Genomic DNA, 16,347 nt, shown 5'->3' with positions numbered 1-16,347 from the left:
CTGAAAGGGCAATTATTTTGTAAGCCTGTCAAATAGAACAAGAAAACATCAGAGAATTCCGTTTGAAAAAGGCGATTCGAAACATCATTCGAAGGTAAGGTTAAGAAAAGATATTGTACAGATCCAAAGGGATTAGAGAGATGATAAGGTAGATATGATATCAAATCATGTTTTTCAGAAAAAATAATAAAGAAATGGGTTATCGCTAGCTTACCCGTGCAGAAACATTGTGAATAATCATATATGTTTTAAGGAAACTTAGTATAAATTTATACATTATTAGCTGACACGGCAAACGTTGTGTTGCCATATAAATAAAAAAATGTTAAGGGTGAACAACCCTTATTACTTAGGGGTATGAAAAATAGATAATCGGTAAATCGGTGAAGCCGTTTCGGAGGAGTACGGTAACAAACATTGTGACACGAGAATTTTATATGTAAGATTAAGGAAAAACATGCATATTTTCGAGTGTATATTGTTTGTAGATGTGAGCACAATTTTTTTAAAAATACAAGTAAAATAAGTATAATTAAAAAAAAACAGTAAATAAATAATACCGATAATATGGGAAACTTTTACGATTTATTGTTAAAAGAAAACAATTTATTTGTATCTGGCAACATCAAGTACAATGAACATAAAACTGCGTGTTTGCAATTAACAATCATAGACACGCCGTTACGATGACAAATCGATAATCCTAGTTATATTAAAACTATTCAATTAATTTACAAATGGACGTAGCAATTACAAATATGAAACCCTCTTCAAATAAGTTTTATAAACCCACCGTGTGTGTGAATGTAACATGGGCAATCATTCGATTTAAAACACAAAATCACTGGGTATATTTCTTTACGTATTTAAAGTAATAAAGAAAAGTGCAGGTCATATACTTAAGTCGTCTGTATCACCATAATGAACTTGAGATAAAACGTAGAAGATCTCGATTTCTACCTCTGAGGAGTTGAAAAGACTCAATAGGGCGCCTGACTTCCCTTTCAAAACAAACATAACTCAGCACTTCTGTAAGACAATACTAAAGATTATCTATAACAGGTTCAAACATACGCTCCAACGCTACGTATAAAACTTGAATATTAATCAGTATTTATCAATAGACCAAAGTTACTCATGTTACACAACACCGCACGAGCATGCTGTTTAAATCATTAATGTACAAAAAACATATTGTGAAAACTTTTCGCGACTTGTTAATAGATGGCGTCTCAAGTTTTCTGAATCACGCTATCGATGTTTTCTACACGAGTATCGAACTGAGACTATTAAAACGCATGGTGGAATGTCTTTGCCAAAACGTAAATGCAAAATCTCTTGAAATCAACTTACATCACTATCGTCATAAAAGTGCAACATTGTTTTTATTATAAATAAATAATTAAAACTTAAATAAACTAAAAACAAAAATCCAAAAGCATAATTTACGGACAATTTTAAGTATGCACTTTTAAATTTGTTACTCAACTTGCCTTGACTTAACTACATTTCAAAACTACTTTGCGACTACTGGATTTTTTGTTACCATTCATACTTTATTGATAGTGTCACTGTTATAAAAAATATTTTAATTCCCTTTACTAGCTCGATTACCTTTTTTGTACATCAATGATATAAACAAATGTAGACACAATCGTTAACTCTTTAAAAACGCCATTTATCTAATAGACTAAACACATACATAATAGAATGGGTGTCAGTCGTAAATCCAAATAAGAAAATCAGTGGTAATAGTGCAAAGCTGGTATCCAATACAGTGCCATATTATTATATAGAACTATCTTTAAAAATATCTGAAATACTATGTAATTGTTAATAAAATATTGATACATAATATACAAGTCAAATATTTTCCAATCAATCAACCATTTTTGCATTTTTTGTGGAACAAAATTATTTAGATCAACAAGATATATTTATTTTTAATTTCTTGTTTATTTATAGTCTTAGAAATTCATGATTATAGTAAATATTATAAAATGGGCTTCAAAACGATATTCTACCATTATTCGCGGTTCAAGAAAGATATTTTATGTACACAGATAGTTAATTTACAATTTTATAACATTATAAATAATCGACAAATATGTTATGTCAAATTAGAAGTTACAGTTGTAATGCCTCATTTAGATTATGCCAAACACTTCGCCACACAATGACAAATATGTAAACCCTACCCACGAATACAAACGCATATACCTTTGATATCCTATGAAAAACTGTCATTGTCCAGAGAACGGATGCGTATTCATGACAAGTATCGAATATGTCCGAGTAAGTTGTTTACATACTCGTATTCACGTCAATTCGTCTGTACCCGGCGACTATCTAAATGTGGCATAGTAACGATTCACCTTATATTAGAGCCACAACCTGATACCATTACTTCTAGGCCATTACAATTAAACGTATTGTGACAAAACCACAAGGAACTTTAACAGACTTAGATCTGCTTAGAAATAATATTATCTTCCGAACTCCAAACATAAATTACCAGATTTCGTAACGAAAAAAAATGTTTCGCCAATAAAGGAACACATTAAAGGTCTGTATGGTGAATTATATTAAAGTAAAAATGTTAACTTACAATATTAGGATTTTATAACATGAGGGTCAATCCCCTATCAATCATATTTCGCCACTTTTAAATAATGATAGATGTGATTACGTGTGAGATATGACGATGCAGCTGACGTAGATCTTCTTAAGCAAGGACCCTCGCTTAACAATCACTTTCAAACTATTTGAAACATTCACACCTTAATAATGATACCGCAGATACGTAAAGATGTCTTTCATGTTAGGATTTTACAAGACACGGATCACACCTTTATTCGACTATCAATTGATTACTAAAACTAACACTATTACGTATCATTTTATACGTATCCTGCACTCTAATGAACTTAAACCCAAGTGACATCGATAAGTGGGGAAAGACCCTCGGCCATTCATTATGCATCAAAAATAAAATATATAAAGTCCTTCATTATTTTATAATCTAGTGTATTTTCTATGATAGCTTGATAAGTTCGGTCTTATTCGAGGTCCTAATTCATAAATAACAAGTTCTCCATTGCAATCTCTACATAAATAGGAGCATAATCTCAATTATCTTAATTATTTCCGAAATTAGTCACCCTATCGCAAAAAATACACATTAGTTAATATGTTGAAACTGTTATGATTTAATAAGACACTAAACCTTTCACTATTACAGTAGTTTGTGATAAACATTCACCTAGTAACAAATAGACATCTATTCTGCGTTTAAGGGTCATCAGTTAAAAACAAACAAATAATTTAAACGTAATATGCAAACGTGTTAAGTTAGTCTATACCTTAGATTACTTAAGGTTTGGGTAATAAAATACTGTGGTGAAAAAATATGATAATATTTTCAGAAACTTTGTAATTTTAAAGTATTAAATAATAATTGTAATTTTAAAGGATTCATATTTACTCAGCTATGAATTATGACTATTGCATATTTAGTTGCTTAACAACTCACGTCGTTAAAACAACCTCTTACTATGAGCTACGAAAATATGAATTCCTCTGATCTCTTGTGTTAGTACTAGACCTTGCGTATTTATCTATTTCTATCTATCGTCTATTTCTTACTAGGTGATTGTTAGAGTTGTATGAGCAGCATTGCAATATTACCACCGATACGGAACATCCCCGGCGCGGCTGGAAATGGTCGTCACTCCAGGCGCGACATCTTCTTGCCCTTCACAATGGTTGGCTTGTTCTTAAGCAGACCTTTTCTTCGCTTTGAAGTCTGTTAAACACGTGTTGTATTTAGTATTTACACAATAAAGGGCAATTAATATAGGGAGCTTTTTTAAAGGTAATCTTAGACAAATTTATTGGAATATCAGGGACTCGACATTATTCTAAAAACTACACTTGTAACTAGTGAACTAGGTGAAATAATTCATTATTATAATACAGATAATAAATTTCGCTAAAATATATTTTTGCGTAGAGACAATTTCTATCAAACTTTGGCGTAAATAAGGAACTATGGTAGACTAATGGAATAATAAAAAAAACAGACAAAAGCACGATACATTTAGCGTAGTAAAAACATTCATATTTACAAAAAAGTGTGAAAGATTTGAGTTATAGAAAGAAAAAAATATATGTTTTGTAATTTTCATAGTAAAGTTAACGAATAGTTGTCAGCTATATGTGTCGATATAATAAAAACCTAGATTGAATATTTATTTTATAAATGATGATTTATTTGTTACATTACAAGAACTGCACGAGGTTTGCTTTACCATAAAACCTGGAACTAATTTATATCTCAATATGTTGGTTTATATGTCAATCGATTTCAAATCTACAATGTTAGTATTGGACGCTAAGTCATTTTGTATTAACATCTGTTGTTAATAGTCAATCCATCCAAAGATCGTCAACTGACAATTCCTGTTTATTACTACAAGTAATTGTGGAATTCCGATTTTTAGTAGGCAAAAATTGGATGGACTCATAACGTGCGTACATGTTTCTTACAAAAATAGAAAAACGTAAACGTAAAATGCTTTGAGTAGTCTGTTATTAATAAATATTTTCATAAAAATCTGCTATCTACTACACATTAACATATTAAAAAAAATAAAAAAATCAAGAACTGAAAAACAAATGCCATCTATATCAGTATTAATTATGTACTAGAAGAAAACTATAACAGGTGTATTATAAGGGTTCCAACATGTAACACATAAAGCAGAATAGACACTTTACATTCGATAATTTATCAAAATAACACCAACCAAACGGTAACACATGCTCTATTCTAGTAAAAATAGAAATATTACTGTACCAGTGATCCTTCTTCTGAAGAAGGCTGAAATTCGTTAGTATATTTAGATCGATTATGAACTTTACAAGGTAAACTAAAATATTTTCAAATATTGAATTGTTTGTTTTTAATTTTAATTAAAAATGAACTATAGACACATATTCACAGATAAAACATATTATAGATAGATGATAGTAAATTATACATTTTTTAATGACTTTCAAAAATATATCCTGAAATTTTTAAGTAATAAAAATAAAAATTAAATAGTTTTAGAAGTGCAGAAAATAAAAAAAAATAACATAAGGCTACAAAAATATTAATGACATATATTCAAAAGTAGACTGTAATCAATATCAATTTTCAACTATCAATTAAGTTACTTATGGACAAATATTATCTACTACTAAAATCTTAAGAAATGATTGATTAATACCTTTTTCGATAGAGAGTTGGCAGTGGAGATGGTGCGCTTGGCTAGCGGCAGTCTCGGCCGGTTGAATTCATCGGGTTTCTTCACTCTGAAAAAGTACATTTCGTAAGCAATTACTTTATCTTCTACCCCTCTCCTTGCCACACCCATCAAACCAGAACATGGCAGCGTTTAAGACTGTTGTTATTAGGCAGAAATAGGAGTAGCGGTGGTGCCACCGGAGTCGAACCACAGAGGGTTCTACTCCGCCTCCTTTATACTTGATATTCTTGACGCCTTACACTTACTAGGTATGTGGTATTGTATTCTAATCCAGTCTGAAGTTGCTGCGCGCAGGTGTGTGTAGTCAGAGAGCCAATGCGATCGAATACAACTACAAGCATATACTCCGTAGCAACAGTAAGGGCACACTAACGCTGCTATGTGGGCTAACCCGTGGGCGAGAGCGGGCAGAGGACGGATGCCGGGAGAGTCCCGCGCTGTCGTTGTCTTCAATACCTACAATTTGCTGTTACGACGGGACTCGTTTCTATATTCAGAGCGGACTAGAAGTTTGTCGCGGAGTGTACCTGTATATCCGCACGAGCCAGTGCTCGGTGGTGTAGGCCTCCTCGAGGTAGGTGAGCTTGAAGCCGCGGCTGCCGGGCAGCGCGCCACGCGTGCGGTCGTAGCCCGGCGGACTGCCGCCGCTGTCGTACCTGCACACAGACAGAAAATTTACTATTTAACTTTTCTATTTATATTAATATCTAAATAAATGCTACAACTAAAATAATATGATGTAAAACTGCTATTTTGTGAAATTAATGTATGATTGATTGATTGATTATTATAAAATTTAAAATTCGCGTATACTTTTTTTTATTTTAAAAGCTATTATATTTTATTTAATAATGATATTTTTATGTGTAAATAAAAATACTATTTATTACGAAATAAGCATTTTTTTAATTACTGACTACTATTTAATTCAAGATAAGCAAATCTATACACAGAACAAAGTTTTTCCCCTTTTATGGTTTATGGTTTATGGTTTATATTATTTTTAATATTACAAATATTATTACTACAAATATTACAAATGCCTAACCTACGTAATAATGAACGTAATCACTCACCTATAATATGACAATTTATACATAAGAGAGTTGAGCATAGTTTTCGAAGCTTCCGAATCTATTCGATATTCTCCTCTCTCTGTGAAGTAATCAGCTTCCTGTAAAAAAAAAAAAAATTTTTTTTACCCTTGCAACATCCATATTTCTATTGGTAACATTTATATTTATTATTTTACGATAAATAAGCTTTCCAAAATCAATGGCTTTATTTTTAACTTGACTTCATTAAAATGATAAAGATAACATTTAAATATTCATCTTACTATTTAAGTCATATACTACTATCAATAACTATCATTATTTTACTAAAGAGCAAAAGAAAACAACTCACATGTATATCCTTAGGGTGTTCACCCTCAGCGATGCGCACCATCCATATGAACTTATTAATATCGTCGCCCGAGTACCCAATAGCTCCGCCGAATATCACCAGCACGTAGTCAACGTCAAGCATCGTCATGATGTCGTAAGCCGCGGTCTCATTGCTCGCCATGGCCTTCCCCACGAGCGCTATGTGGGAATTGTTCCACGTGTTGTTGTCCACTAGTGTTGTTCTGTTGCCCATGCCTGCGATCTGAGGGATAATTAGGTATAAAAGTTTTTAATGACGACCCGCGTGGCGGAACGGTCTCCATACCGGTCTGACGCGCAAAGGGTCCCCGGTTCGATCCCCGGCCAGACAGATATCTAAATGATGAATTTAGATTTCTGTTTCTGGGTCTGGGTATTTGTGTATTTGTCTATGTGTGTCCATGGCACCCACTACACAGGGAATCCTAGTGGGGCTGTGAGTATAGAAAGCGTTTAACAGAAGATTTATGGAGTGATATGCATACTTATAGTAATGTTATAGTAATGATCTAGTTACCAAATAAAGAGTAATCATTAAGTTTTTTCATACAGATAAGTATGTGAACTCACCACTGTAATACTAATAAAGATGAATACACACTAATTAGCCCAGTTAACCTGATAATAAACTTGAGTAGCACATTAGGTGACTCGGACTGCATACTGACTGGCCCGTAAATGCATCTACTGGAGGTAGTTTCAGTGAGGGTTATACGCTTCGTTGCTTACCTGGTATCCATAATCCCACCATGACATGACCCTCGCGTCTTCAGCGGTGTTCTGAGATAACCAGCCATAAGCTTCTCGGAAGTCGTCCAAAATTTTACGTGACCTACAAAAAAACAATATTAACTTAGTCTTTAAATTCTTCTTTCGCATTTAATGTAATTAAAGAAGGAAATATCATTAAGAAATTATGAATTAAAACTCTCGGTCCATTGACTCGGTCCACAAAATACGAGGGTACGTTTTTAAGTTCGCGGAATGAGGGACAAGGAGCGAAAATAAAATGTCAAAATTATTTTTCTTTTTCTACATATTCTCCTGCAAGACGAATGCATTTTTCAGATCTTTGTATTAACTTATTTAAACCCTCATAAAAAAATGTTTTGTCCTTGTCGGAAAAATACAAGGAAATTGCGTCCTTTACTTCTTCGTCTGTAGAAAATTTCTTTCCACGAAGCTCTTTTTTCATTTTTGGAAAGAGATAATAATCGCTGGGAGCCAGGTCTGGACTATAGGATGGGTGATTTAAAATATCAAAGCCCACCTTATGCAGGGCAGCCAGTGCAATACGGCTCTTGTGTACGGGCGCATTGTCGTGCAACAGCAGGACACCTCTGGATAATTTTCCTCGTCTTTTTTCTTTGATGGCTTCTTTTAACCGCTCCAAGATTGTTGCGTAATATTCTCCGGTTATAGAGACACCTTTATCTTTGTAATCTATTAACAAAATTCCTTCTGCATCCCAAAAGACCGTCGCCATGAGTTTGCCGGCCGATTGTGACACCTTAAACTTTTTAGGAGGTGCTGTACCCTTTTTAGGCCACTGCATGGAGTCTTGTTTAGACTCAGGTTCATAATGGTGAACCCAAGTTTCATCTCCAGTAACAATTCGATTCAGTACAATATCCTTATCTTCTCCACAGAGGTTCAAAAACGCTCGGGAACATTCAACGCGCTGTTGTTTCTGAGGCGGCGTGAGCATTCTCGGCACCCACCGGGCGCTGACCTTAGTCATGCCAAGATGGTCATGCAGAATTTTAAAAATGGTTGTATCCGATACTCCAACCATTTCTGCAAGCTGTTTCTTCTTTAGCCGAGCATCTTCCAGTACTAATTTTTCGACTTCCGCTATCGTTTCCGGAATGGTCACCTCAACAGACCGTCCTGGTCGTGGGTCGTCTTCAAGTGAATCCCTGCCTTGCTTAAAAAGGTTGTTCCACTTGTAAACCATCGTTTTTCCAGGGCAAGAGTCCCCGTAAACCGATGACATCTCTTCCATTATGATTTGCACAGACTTTCCTTGCTTGGTAAGGAACTTTATAACGGCGCGATGCTCGATTTTCTCCATACTTCCAATTTTCTTCCGGATTGAGTTGTTTAATTGTCGATAGTTTTAAAACTAATGATGCAAATGTGATAAAACTTTATATTTATACTATTTATGAGTCACTTAACACGTACCGCCCTTAACGAGCCCGCTATCCCCCCTCCAACCCTGCGATTCCGCGGACTTAAAAACGCACCCTCGTATACTTGTTGTGTAAGAATATATTAAAGATGCACAATAATTTATAAAACGAAGTTGAGATAGCTAATTTTAAACCTAGAGGGATTTTATACAATTTTTTTATAACAAAACATTTCCTTACCCATCATTCCCATAACTAGCCAGCACTATACTGGGGCTGGAGTACGCGTTAGAAGTGGCCCAAGTGCAGTGCACAGAGAACAGCATGAGCAGGATCATGAAGGCGATCAGTGTACCGGAGCGCACGTTCATACCGAGCCCGCTATCCGTTGCCGTCGGGTCGTGTGTACGCTTCTTTAACTTGCCCGCCTGTTTACAATCAATATTAATAATAACTAGTAACCGCGGCTTCACCCGCCTTTACTTCAATCATAATAAAATGTAGGGTATAGCACTCCTGAATAGTGTAGAGTTTCAGTATTTCCGAAGATTAGCCCTTACAGACAACAAAGTTACAAACTTAACTTTATAATATTAGTATAGATTATTTATTTATTTATTTATTTGTGTACACAGAAACATAATAAAATAAAGAGCATTATAAAGAAATATAGTACAGAGGACTACTTATTCCAAACTGAAATTTCTTCCAGCAGCCCCTATGGTCGGAAAATTTATTTGATAGCAAATATAATGTGCACAAAATGGATAAGGAAAGATATATATCATAGACATATAAATATATACAAATACATACACAAAATATATACAATAATATATACACATAATATAAACATACACATATATACTTAATTATGACAGAGATAAATAGTGCTCTTTTACTTTTCTTTTGAACAAAGAGATATTGTTAGAGAGACGATTATTACAAATTGGCTAAGATAACAGCTCTGGAAATTTATCTCTTTTGATTTTCAACTGATTTTCTTATAATTCTTTAATAACGATTGCCGAGCTTTAGTCTGCTATCAATTAATCCTTATTTTTTTATTATTATGGTTATATTTCAACCACTAGTCGATAAAATAATATCGATTACAGGTTAAACATATCATAAAAGTCATTCGATTTATGATAAATCTAGTTTTATTGATGATTTTTTTAAATATGTCTTACGAGCACATGCCCCTAGCAATTTATTAAAAAAAACTCAAAAAAAAAACACAAAAACGTGTATTTTTTTAAAATGTACACAAAATTCGTGGAGATACAAAACCAACAGCCAAGTAACTGTTCATCCAAAATAATAAAACCACAAGAAAACAAATGAACAATTTACCGTAAACTACGAAACTTATCTAGACTTTTTACGACCGACTACTATAAAAAAGGTAAAAATGTCTACTCACTGTAGCTTTTTACAACTTTACTTATCTAATTTTTTTTAAGTTCGATTTGATAATCTGGAATGGCTTTATAACTGAATTTACTATTTTTAGTATATAGTATAGATTACGTGATCATACATACCTTATCAAACAGATTTTTCGAATCGTCACTCTCAGGCGCCTCTACCTGCAGGTCGTCTTCCTTGAGCACCAGATTGAGTAAGATGGAGAATGCGATGCCGGCCAGCATACACACCACCGGTGTTAGAGTCAGCATCAGACGTACCATCACACCCGCGAAGTATACCGCGCTTAGAGCGTATAGGGCAACTAGAAGAAAATGTTTCATTGTTATTAACGACATTATATCTTTTAATTAAATATATTGTTCGTATTATTTATGATAGAAAACTTTACCATTCAGTACTTGTATATAAGTCATTCATATAAACATGAATGACTCTGAAAACCCTAAATGTTTATAGGTTCTTTTCATTTTTTGTAATATTGTTAAGTTAAAAAAATACAACTTTCAATACAAGTTCTTTGATTATACTTTTCTTTATTTTTAGATATAACTTACGACATAAAATACGACAAATACAAAAGCAGTCTTAAAAAATATATCCAACATATCAATCAATATACCAAGATCTTAACAGAAATTTCACGAATGCGAAACCCAAACTCGAATATAACCAAATCAACAAACAAGCACTCGTCCAAACATTTTGCCTTACAAGCATTTGCATTTCCTGCCAAATATTGTTCTGTATAAAGCTGTAGTAAAAGAGGTTGCGGTGTACGTAATAACACGACCACCCTAGGACATTTTTCTGAGGATAACGCCAAATACCTCACGTAAATGTGTAATATTTGTTTTTCCCGCACCCTTCAAATCAAACTCTTACTACTGGTAGAAATGGTGGTATTTTAAAAGGTGGTAGAATAAGTTCGGTTCGACTGCGTGACGCAATTCTTGCGTTTATGAGAAAGGATGTGCATACCGGCATCTTACTTCTCAGAAATGGCAAACATGTGAGACCGGCTTAATGTAGAACGTACGTTCTACATAATCTAGGATACAGATTCAGCTATTCCGCCTCATAATAGCAGGGTTAAGTGCTGCTGTGTTCTGGTTTTTAGGGAGACTTTTCCAAGGAGTTTCAGCTTAGTCCTCATGGGCTAGCGGCGTATCTGTGGCCGACCCCAGGTAGGAACATTTAACGTATCTGGGGTAGATTACAGAAGTCCATGAGCAGCAGTAGTCACTTACCATCAGGTGGACTGCATCCTCGTCTACTCCTATATTATAAAAAAAAGAACTTTATAGGCGGCTGTATGCGGTTCGTGTGCAGCATCATTATCATCAATCATCCAAAAAATAGAATTATGGCGATGGCACCCCTGAAAAACTCTAAACACTAATAAAAACACTCACCAAACACTCTCTCGTCGTTGATGTTCTTGATACAGTACCACAGGCCGACGGGGAAGGTGCACACGAGCACGTGCAGGTCGAAGAAGAACGACGACCACGTGGTGGGCTGGTGCTCCGACACCGACGCGATGATAGGGATGTGAATCTTGGCGTATGCCGTGTCCCATAACGAGTAGAATCTGAAAGAATACAAATATTTTAGATGTGTTTAATGACTTGATTCAATCATCATCAACCCATTACTTTCCCACTGCTGGGCACGGGTCTCCCCTCAGAATGAGAAGGATTAGGGCATAGTCCACCGCGCTGGCCAAGTGCGTATTGGTAGACTTCACATACCTTTGAGATTTTTTTTTATAAATCTCTCAGGTATGCATGTTTCCTCACGATGTTTTCCTTCACCGCTTAGCAAGTGATAATTAATTTGTAATACGCACATAACTTTGAAAAATCAGAGGTGCGTGCCTGGGATTTGAATCTCGGACCCCTCGATCGAGAAGCCGAATTTCTTAACCACTAGGCTATCACTGCTTGACTGGTGATGCATAATTCAATTCTTATGTTTGTATATTACTTAGTTATCTAGCGTTTAGAATTCTTTTTATGTTCTATACTATGTTCGAATATACGCTTTTTTTAATGAAGAAAGGTCAGCCCTAAAGCTAAACAAAACTATTTTACATTAAATTACATAATATTTTCTTTTTTACCAATTATTGAAATTAGGTAGCTTTTTGGCAAAATATTTAGTTCACTAAAACGCATTTTGAACTGGGTTGGAATTTAAATTTATCGGGAAATGTAAACCTACACTTTCTAAAGCATCTAAAATAATCGTCCCATATTTATTTAATAATTATTTACTTGACGAAATTTTGTATTCTAAGAATCAGTTCAAAGTTGTAGAAACACCTACTCCTTACAAAATGCATTGAACATTGCATATTAACATATTCGTCACCCACTTCGAGAGTAGTGTATACATAATTATCATTTCAAAGGACCGAGCCCTGATTATCATAATTTACACATGTTTTCTGTACCGTTTGCATAACATACGGGCGATTACATTACGGCCCCGATATGATATTAACAGATTTCTGATTATGCGTCAACTAGACGCCCAGAGAGGAAAACATAGTATAATTATTCCAACATTGTAATAATTATATAATTTCATTTTCATATCAAAGATACATAAAATATAATACTCGTATATAAATCTATCAGAGGCGAGATAGAGACCTAAGACATATTATGCATCATAGAGACAAATTATCACTTGTTGTTTTGGAAAGTAAATAACACAAAAATCTATATGCCTGAGAATTCTCTATAAAGTTCTCAAATGTGTATAAAATGAAGCACTAAGTGTAAGTACCTATTACTAAACCATATAAAAAAGTGCGCCAGTTGCGATTAAACCGGCGACCTTGCAGCCAACCGGCTTTTAAATTATCTGCTTTCAATCATCCAGCAGTCATTATTTTTAACTACATATAATAATAATAAATAAAATATATACATACTTATAAAAATAAATGTTCCTACATATCATTTAAACTGTATTGCTAATAATTTGGCCCTTCAGTGGTTAAAAATAAAGTTCAAAAATTCTGTTCCATTTATTTATTTTGCATGTAATAGATGTATATTCCATACCCCGATAAATACAGATGAAGCTAATAAAAGCGTCGTAACAAGGAAAGCAAAGAACATGTTTCTGTTTACTCAATTGTTTTTGTAGAATTACAAAAAGAAATTAATATTAAAGGTATTTTATCTATTAATTGGAAATGTGTACACTATTTTCATGTTTTCTAGATATAAACTATATATTATATATATTCCTATTTAATTTATGACTACTACTTACCGTCCACTCCAAGGTGCTATGATCCCCATGTATGTTAGCAATACAACAACCATGAAGACTGTAGCAGCTGCCAGAAATCCTCCCATTATGAGAAGCTGCTTCCACTGACCCTTAGGGTTTAGGCTGTGTAGGTACTTCAGAGCTCCAATGGCCATTATTAATGCAAACACACCTAAAAATGTATTCAATATTATGTATATGTTGCTTTAAGAAGATATATATCAATAAAATGGGCCTGTACACAAATCCTTGCATCCTAAAGACTCATTTCTGGTCAGAAATAAGTATGTAGGTAGAAGTGGAACCTTAGGTATTCTGAGTAGATGAAGATTTTTTATAATCATCTATTAGTTATTTTTGACTCATGAATTTTAGTATGTATTATTAGTCATTGAAATTATAGAAAACATACAAATTCAGCATTATTTCCATAGATTAGTGTACCATGTCTAATGGGACCATAAAAGAGTGGTTTAATGGTTCTGCCATAAAAGCCCAGTCTTATCAGAAAACAAATTGGATGCTATACAAGTGAATGTACATAATCCAGCTGAAATTATTTTGTTAATTATGCAATTCATTGGAAATAATAATTATGAATACTGAAAAAATATAGAAAATATATATGAATACTGATAATAACGAACATATCACAAAAATTGGTAGTTGCTAAATAATATTTAAGTGAATAGGTATTGCTACATATAAAAGATTTAATGTGCCTCCAAGTTTCATTTGCATCTGCAAATCTATAGATATCTATATCTATAAATATCTATAGGGGTTGAGGCCATAGTCTACTGTTAGAACCAAGAGAATTGTTAAGGTTCACACACCTTTGAAAGATTTTTTCTCTGCTAATTATTTTGCTAAATAGGTTCTTAACTGTACCTATGTATATTTGCCTTACAGTAAATTACAGCTGAATAAATAGATTTTCAATTACTTTGCCCAAATATTAAATTACATTTAAATATTAACTTGAAGCACATACCCGATGCTGCCATATGTTCACTGGTGCGGATTGGTTGGAAACCAACAAATGGTATCTGCATGGAGAGCAGCAAACCTACTATATAAAACACCGAGTAGCTCACAAAGAGTCTTTGGGAAAATCTTCCCATTATAAGTAGCACAAATACATGCAACGGTATCAAGTTTATGATGAAAACGTAACCACCCCATGCTGATACCTAAAACATACAATAATAATTTAAAATACTCGTAAATATAGATTCCTATAATTATATTCCAACATCTTTTAATATGTTGAATCAGAAATTATATATGAAAGTGCAAAACAATCCACTTGCACAAACAGTACTGCTTGTTGAAATTATTCAACAATCTTTTATCATATTGACTTATGCATTACATTATATGATAATAATGTGTTATCAACAACACATATCCCTGAAAATTTAACAAGGAAAACTATGGAAAAAAAAAATATTCTCTTGTATTGTAATTGAAATAAATATTACAAAAACAAAAATACAAACCATGTAGAAATAAGATAAGGCAGTGCAAATGGACCAAAAAACGGAACCACTCTTGACACTCTTCAACCAAAGGTAGTATGTGAATTGGAGAGCAAAGATGGCAATGCCCTCGTTGTCATAACTTCCTGCCACAGACCTGCTGCTGTAGCCGGGCACCATGGCAATGAAGCAGGCTGCAAACAAGCCTGCTCCTCGAGACCATAGCTCTGATGTCAATAGGTATGTAGCTATTGCTGTTAACCCACTAAAAACATATTGTAGTTTTTATATTATTTTATGATTATTACATGTTTAAATTGGTAGTGTAATAATAATTGCTTTGATTGCAATTTTATTTAAAACTATTATCTATATCTGTAAATATAGATGATCTTTGACAGTGCATAACAAAGTAGTTGTCATATATACATAAGTGTTAAAAATATCATTTGCACAGATAGTTTATCATTAAATTTATAATAACAAGCAAATTGTGTGGGTGTCAATGTGCACATTATTTTAAAACTGTATTATGAATAACATACCTGAATACAGGAGCGAGGAAAACACATATATCTCTTATGTGTATGGGTATATTTAGAGCATGTAAAATCCAATGTATTGTACCAGAAGTAAGCATCAGACCAGGGTATACTGTACCCCCCACGATACGCCCTAGAGGGTACCATGCGCGCTCATCGAACCAATTTAGAAAGTTGTAGAATCCATGCTGCACCATGTAAGCTGTGGCTCTGTAGTTGAACCTAGAACACGACACGTTTTTTATGGTTGTGCATGAACACGTAGTCATAACAACCCGAACTCTTAAGGAATTCGGTCGCTCTCAACTTACCATGGGTCAAACTCATGAATGATACTCTCAAAACGTATCACAGCGAAAAGCCGGGATGCGAAACCGGCCAACCAAGCTAGCGACAACACCGTAACCGTGATCAGAGTACTGAAGCCGGCCGTGTTCTTGAACAGGACCCTAGTATAGCCAGTGGCCGGTTTAGCCGCAGCTGCCGCCGGCATTTCTCTGGATGATAAAGTTATTTACTACCCTAATATAACACAAATATAACTTTCTCATACATCAATTCCAACAATACGATTTTATTGAAATTGATTGACTTTTGGCTGACTGACACGTCTCTCTTTAGTTGGAAGTTGCCAGGAAAATAAAAAATAAAAATAGGATGCGTTCCAATTTTGTAAGATTGTAACTTAGCTAATAATCGGTAAATCAGAATCACGTACCTATATGGTA

The 16,347-nt window shown here is 34.0% G+C and overlaps 1 protein-coding gene across 1 annotated transcript; it reads right to left on the bottom strand.

Moving 5' to 3' along the window:
• Positions 1-568: 568 nt before the first annotated feature.
• On the bottom strand, positions 569-16,253 carry Stt3B (catalytic subunit 3B of the oligosaccharyltransferase complex). Its single transcript, XM_073073693.1, has 14 exons — positions 15,931-16,253; positions 15,623-15,841; positions 15,099-15,342; positions 14,591-14,789; positions 13,597-13,768; positions 11,721-11,899; positions 10,422-10,609; positions 9,115-9,302; positions 7,469-7,571; positions 6,720-6,962; positions 6,389-6,486; positions 5,840-5,968; positions 5,274-5,358; positions 569-3,805 (listed from the first exon to the last, which is right to left on the bottom strand). Exons 1-14 carry the CDS (start codon positions 16,110-16,112, stop codon positions 3,728-3,730), a joined length of 2,307 nt encoding a protein of 768 aa, XP_072929794.1. The 5' UTR covers positions 16,113-16,253; the 3' UTR covers positions 569-3,727.
• Between the last annotated feature and the right edge of the window lie 94 nt (positions 16,254-16,347).

This window comes from Epargyreus clarus, unplaced genomic scaffold, assembly GCF_041222505.1.
Source record: "Epargyreus clarus isolate Ecla_fem2 unplaced genomic scaffold, WU_Ecla_fem_2.2 ptg000006l, whole genome shotgun sequence".
Classification (NCBI taxonomy): Eukaryota; Metazoa; Arthropoda; class Insecta; order Lepidoptera; family Hesperiidae; genus Epargyreus; species Epargyreus clarus.
This window is presented reverse-complemented; position numbering and strand designations above follow the sequence as displayed.

What these genes read in the sequence shown, in the direction of transcription:
- Stt3B (XM_073073693.1), bottom strand. Translation starts at nt 16,112, where the DNA reads ATGCCGGCGGCAGCTGCGGCTAAACCGGCCACTGGCTATACTAGGGTC. An exon ending in ATTCATGAGTTTGACCCATG is followed by an intron (nt 15,842 to 15,930) that starts GTAAGTTGAGAG and finishes GTCGTGTTCTAG; the next exon opens with GTTCAACTACAGAGCCACAG. An exon ending in TGAACATATGGCAGCATCGG is followed by an intron (nt 13,769 to 14,590) that starts GTATGTGCTTCA and finishes ATACATTTTTAG; the next exon opens with GTGTGTTTGCATTAATAATG.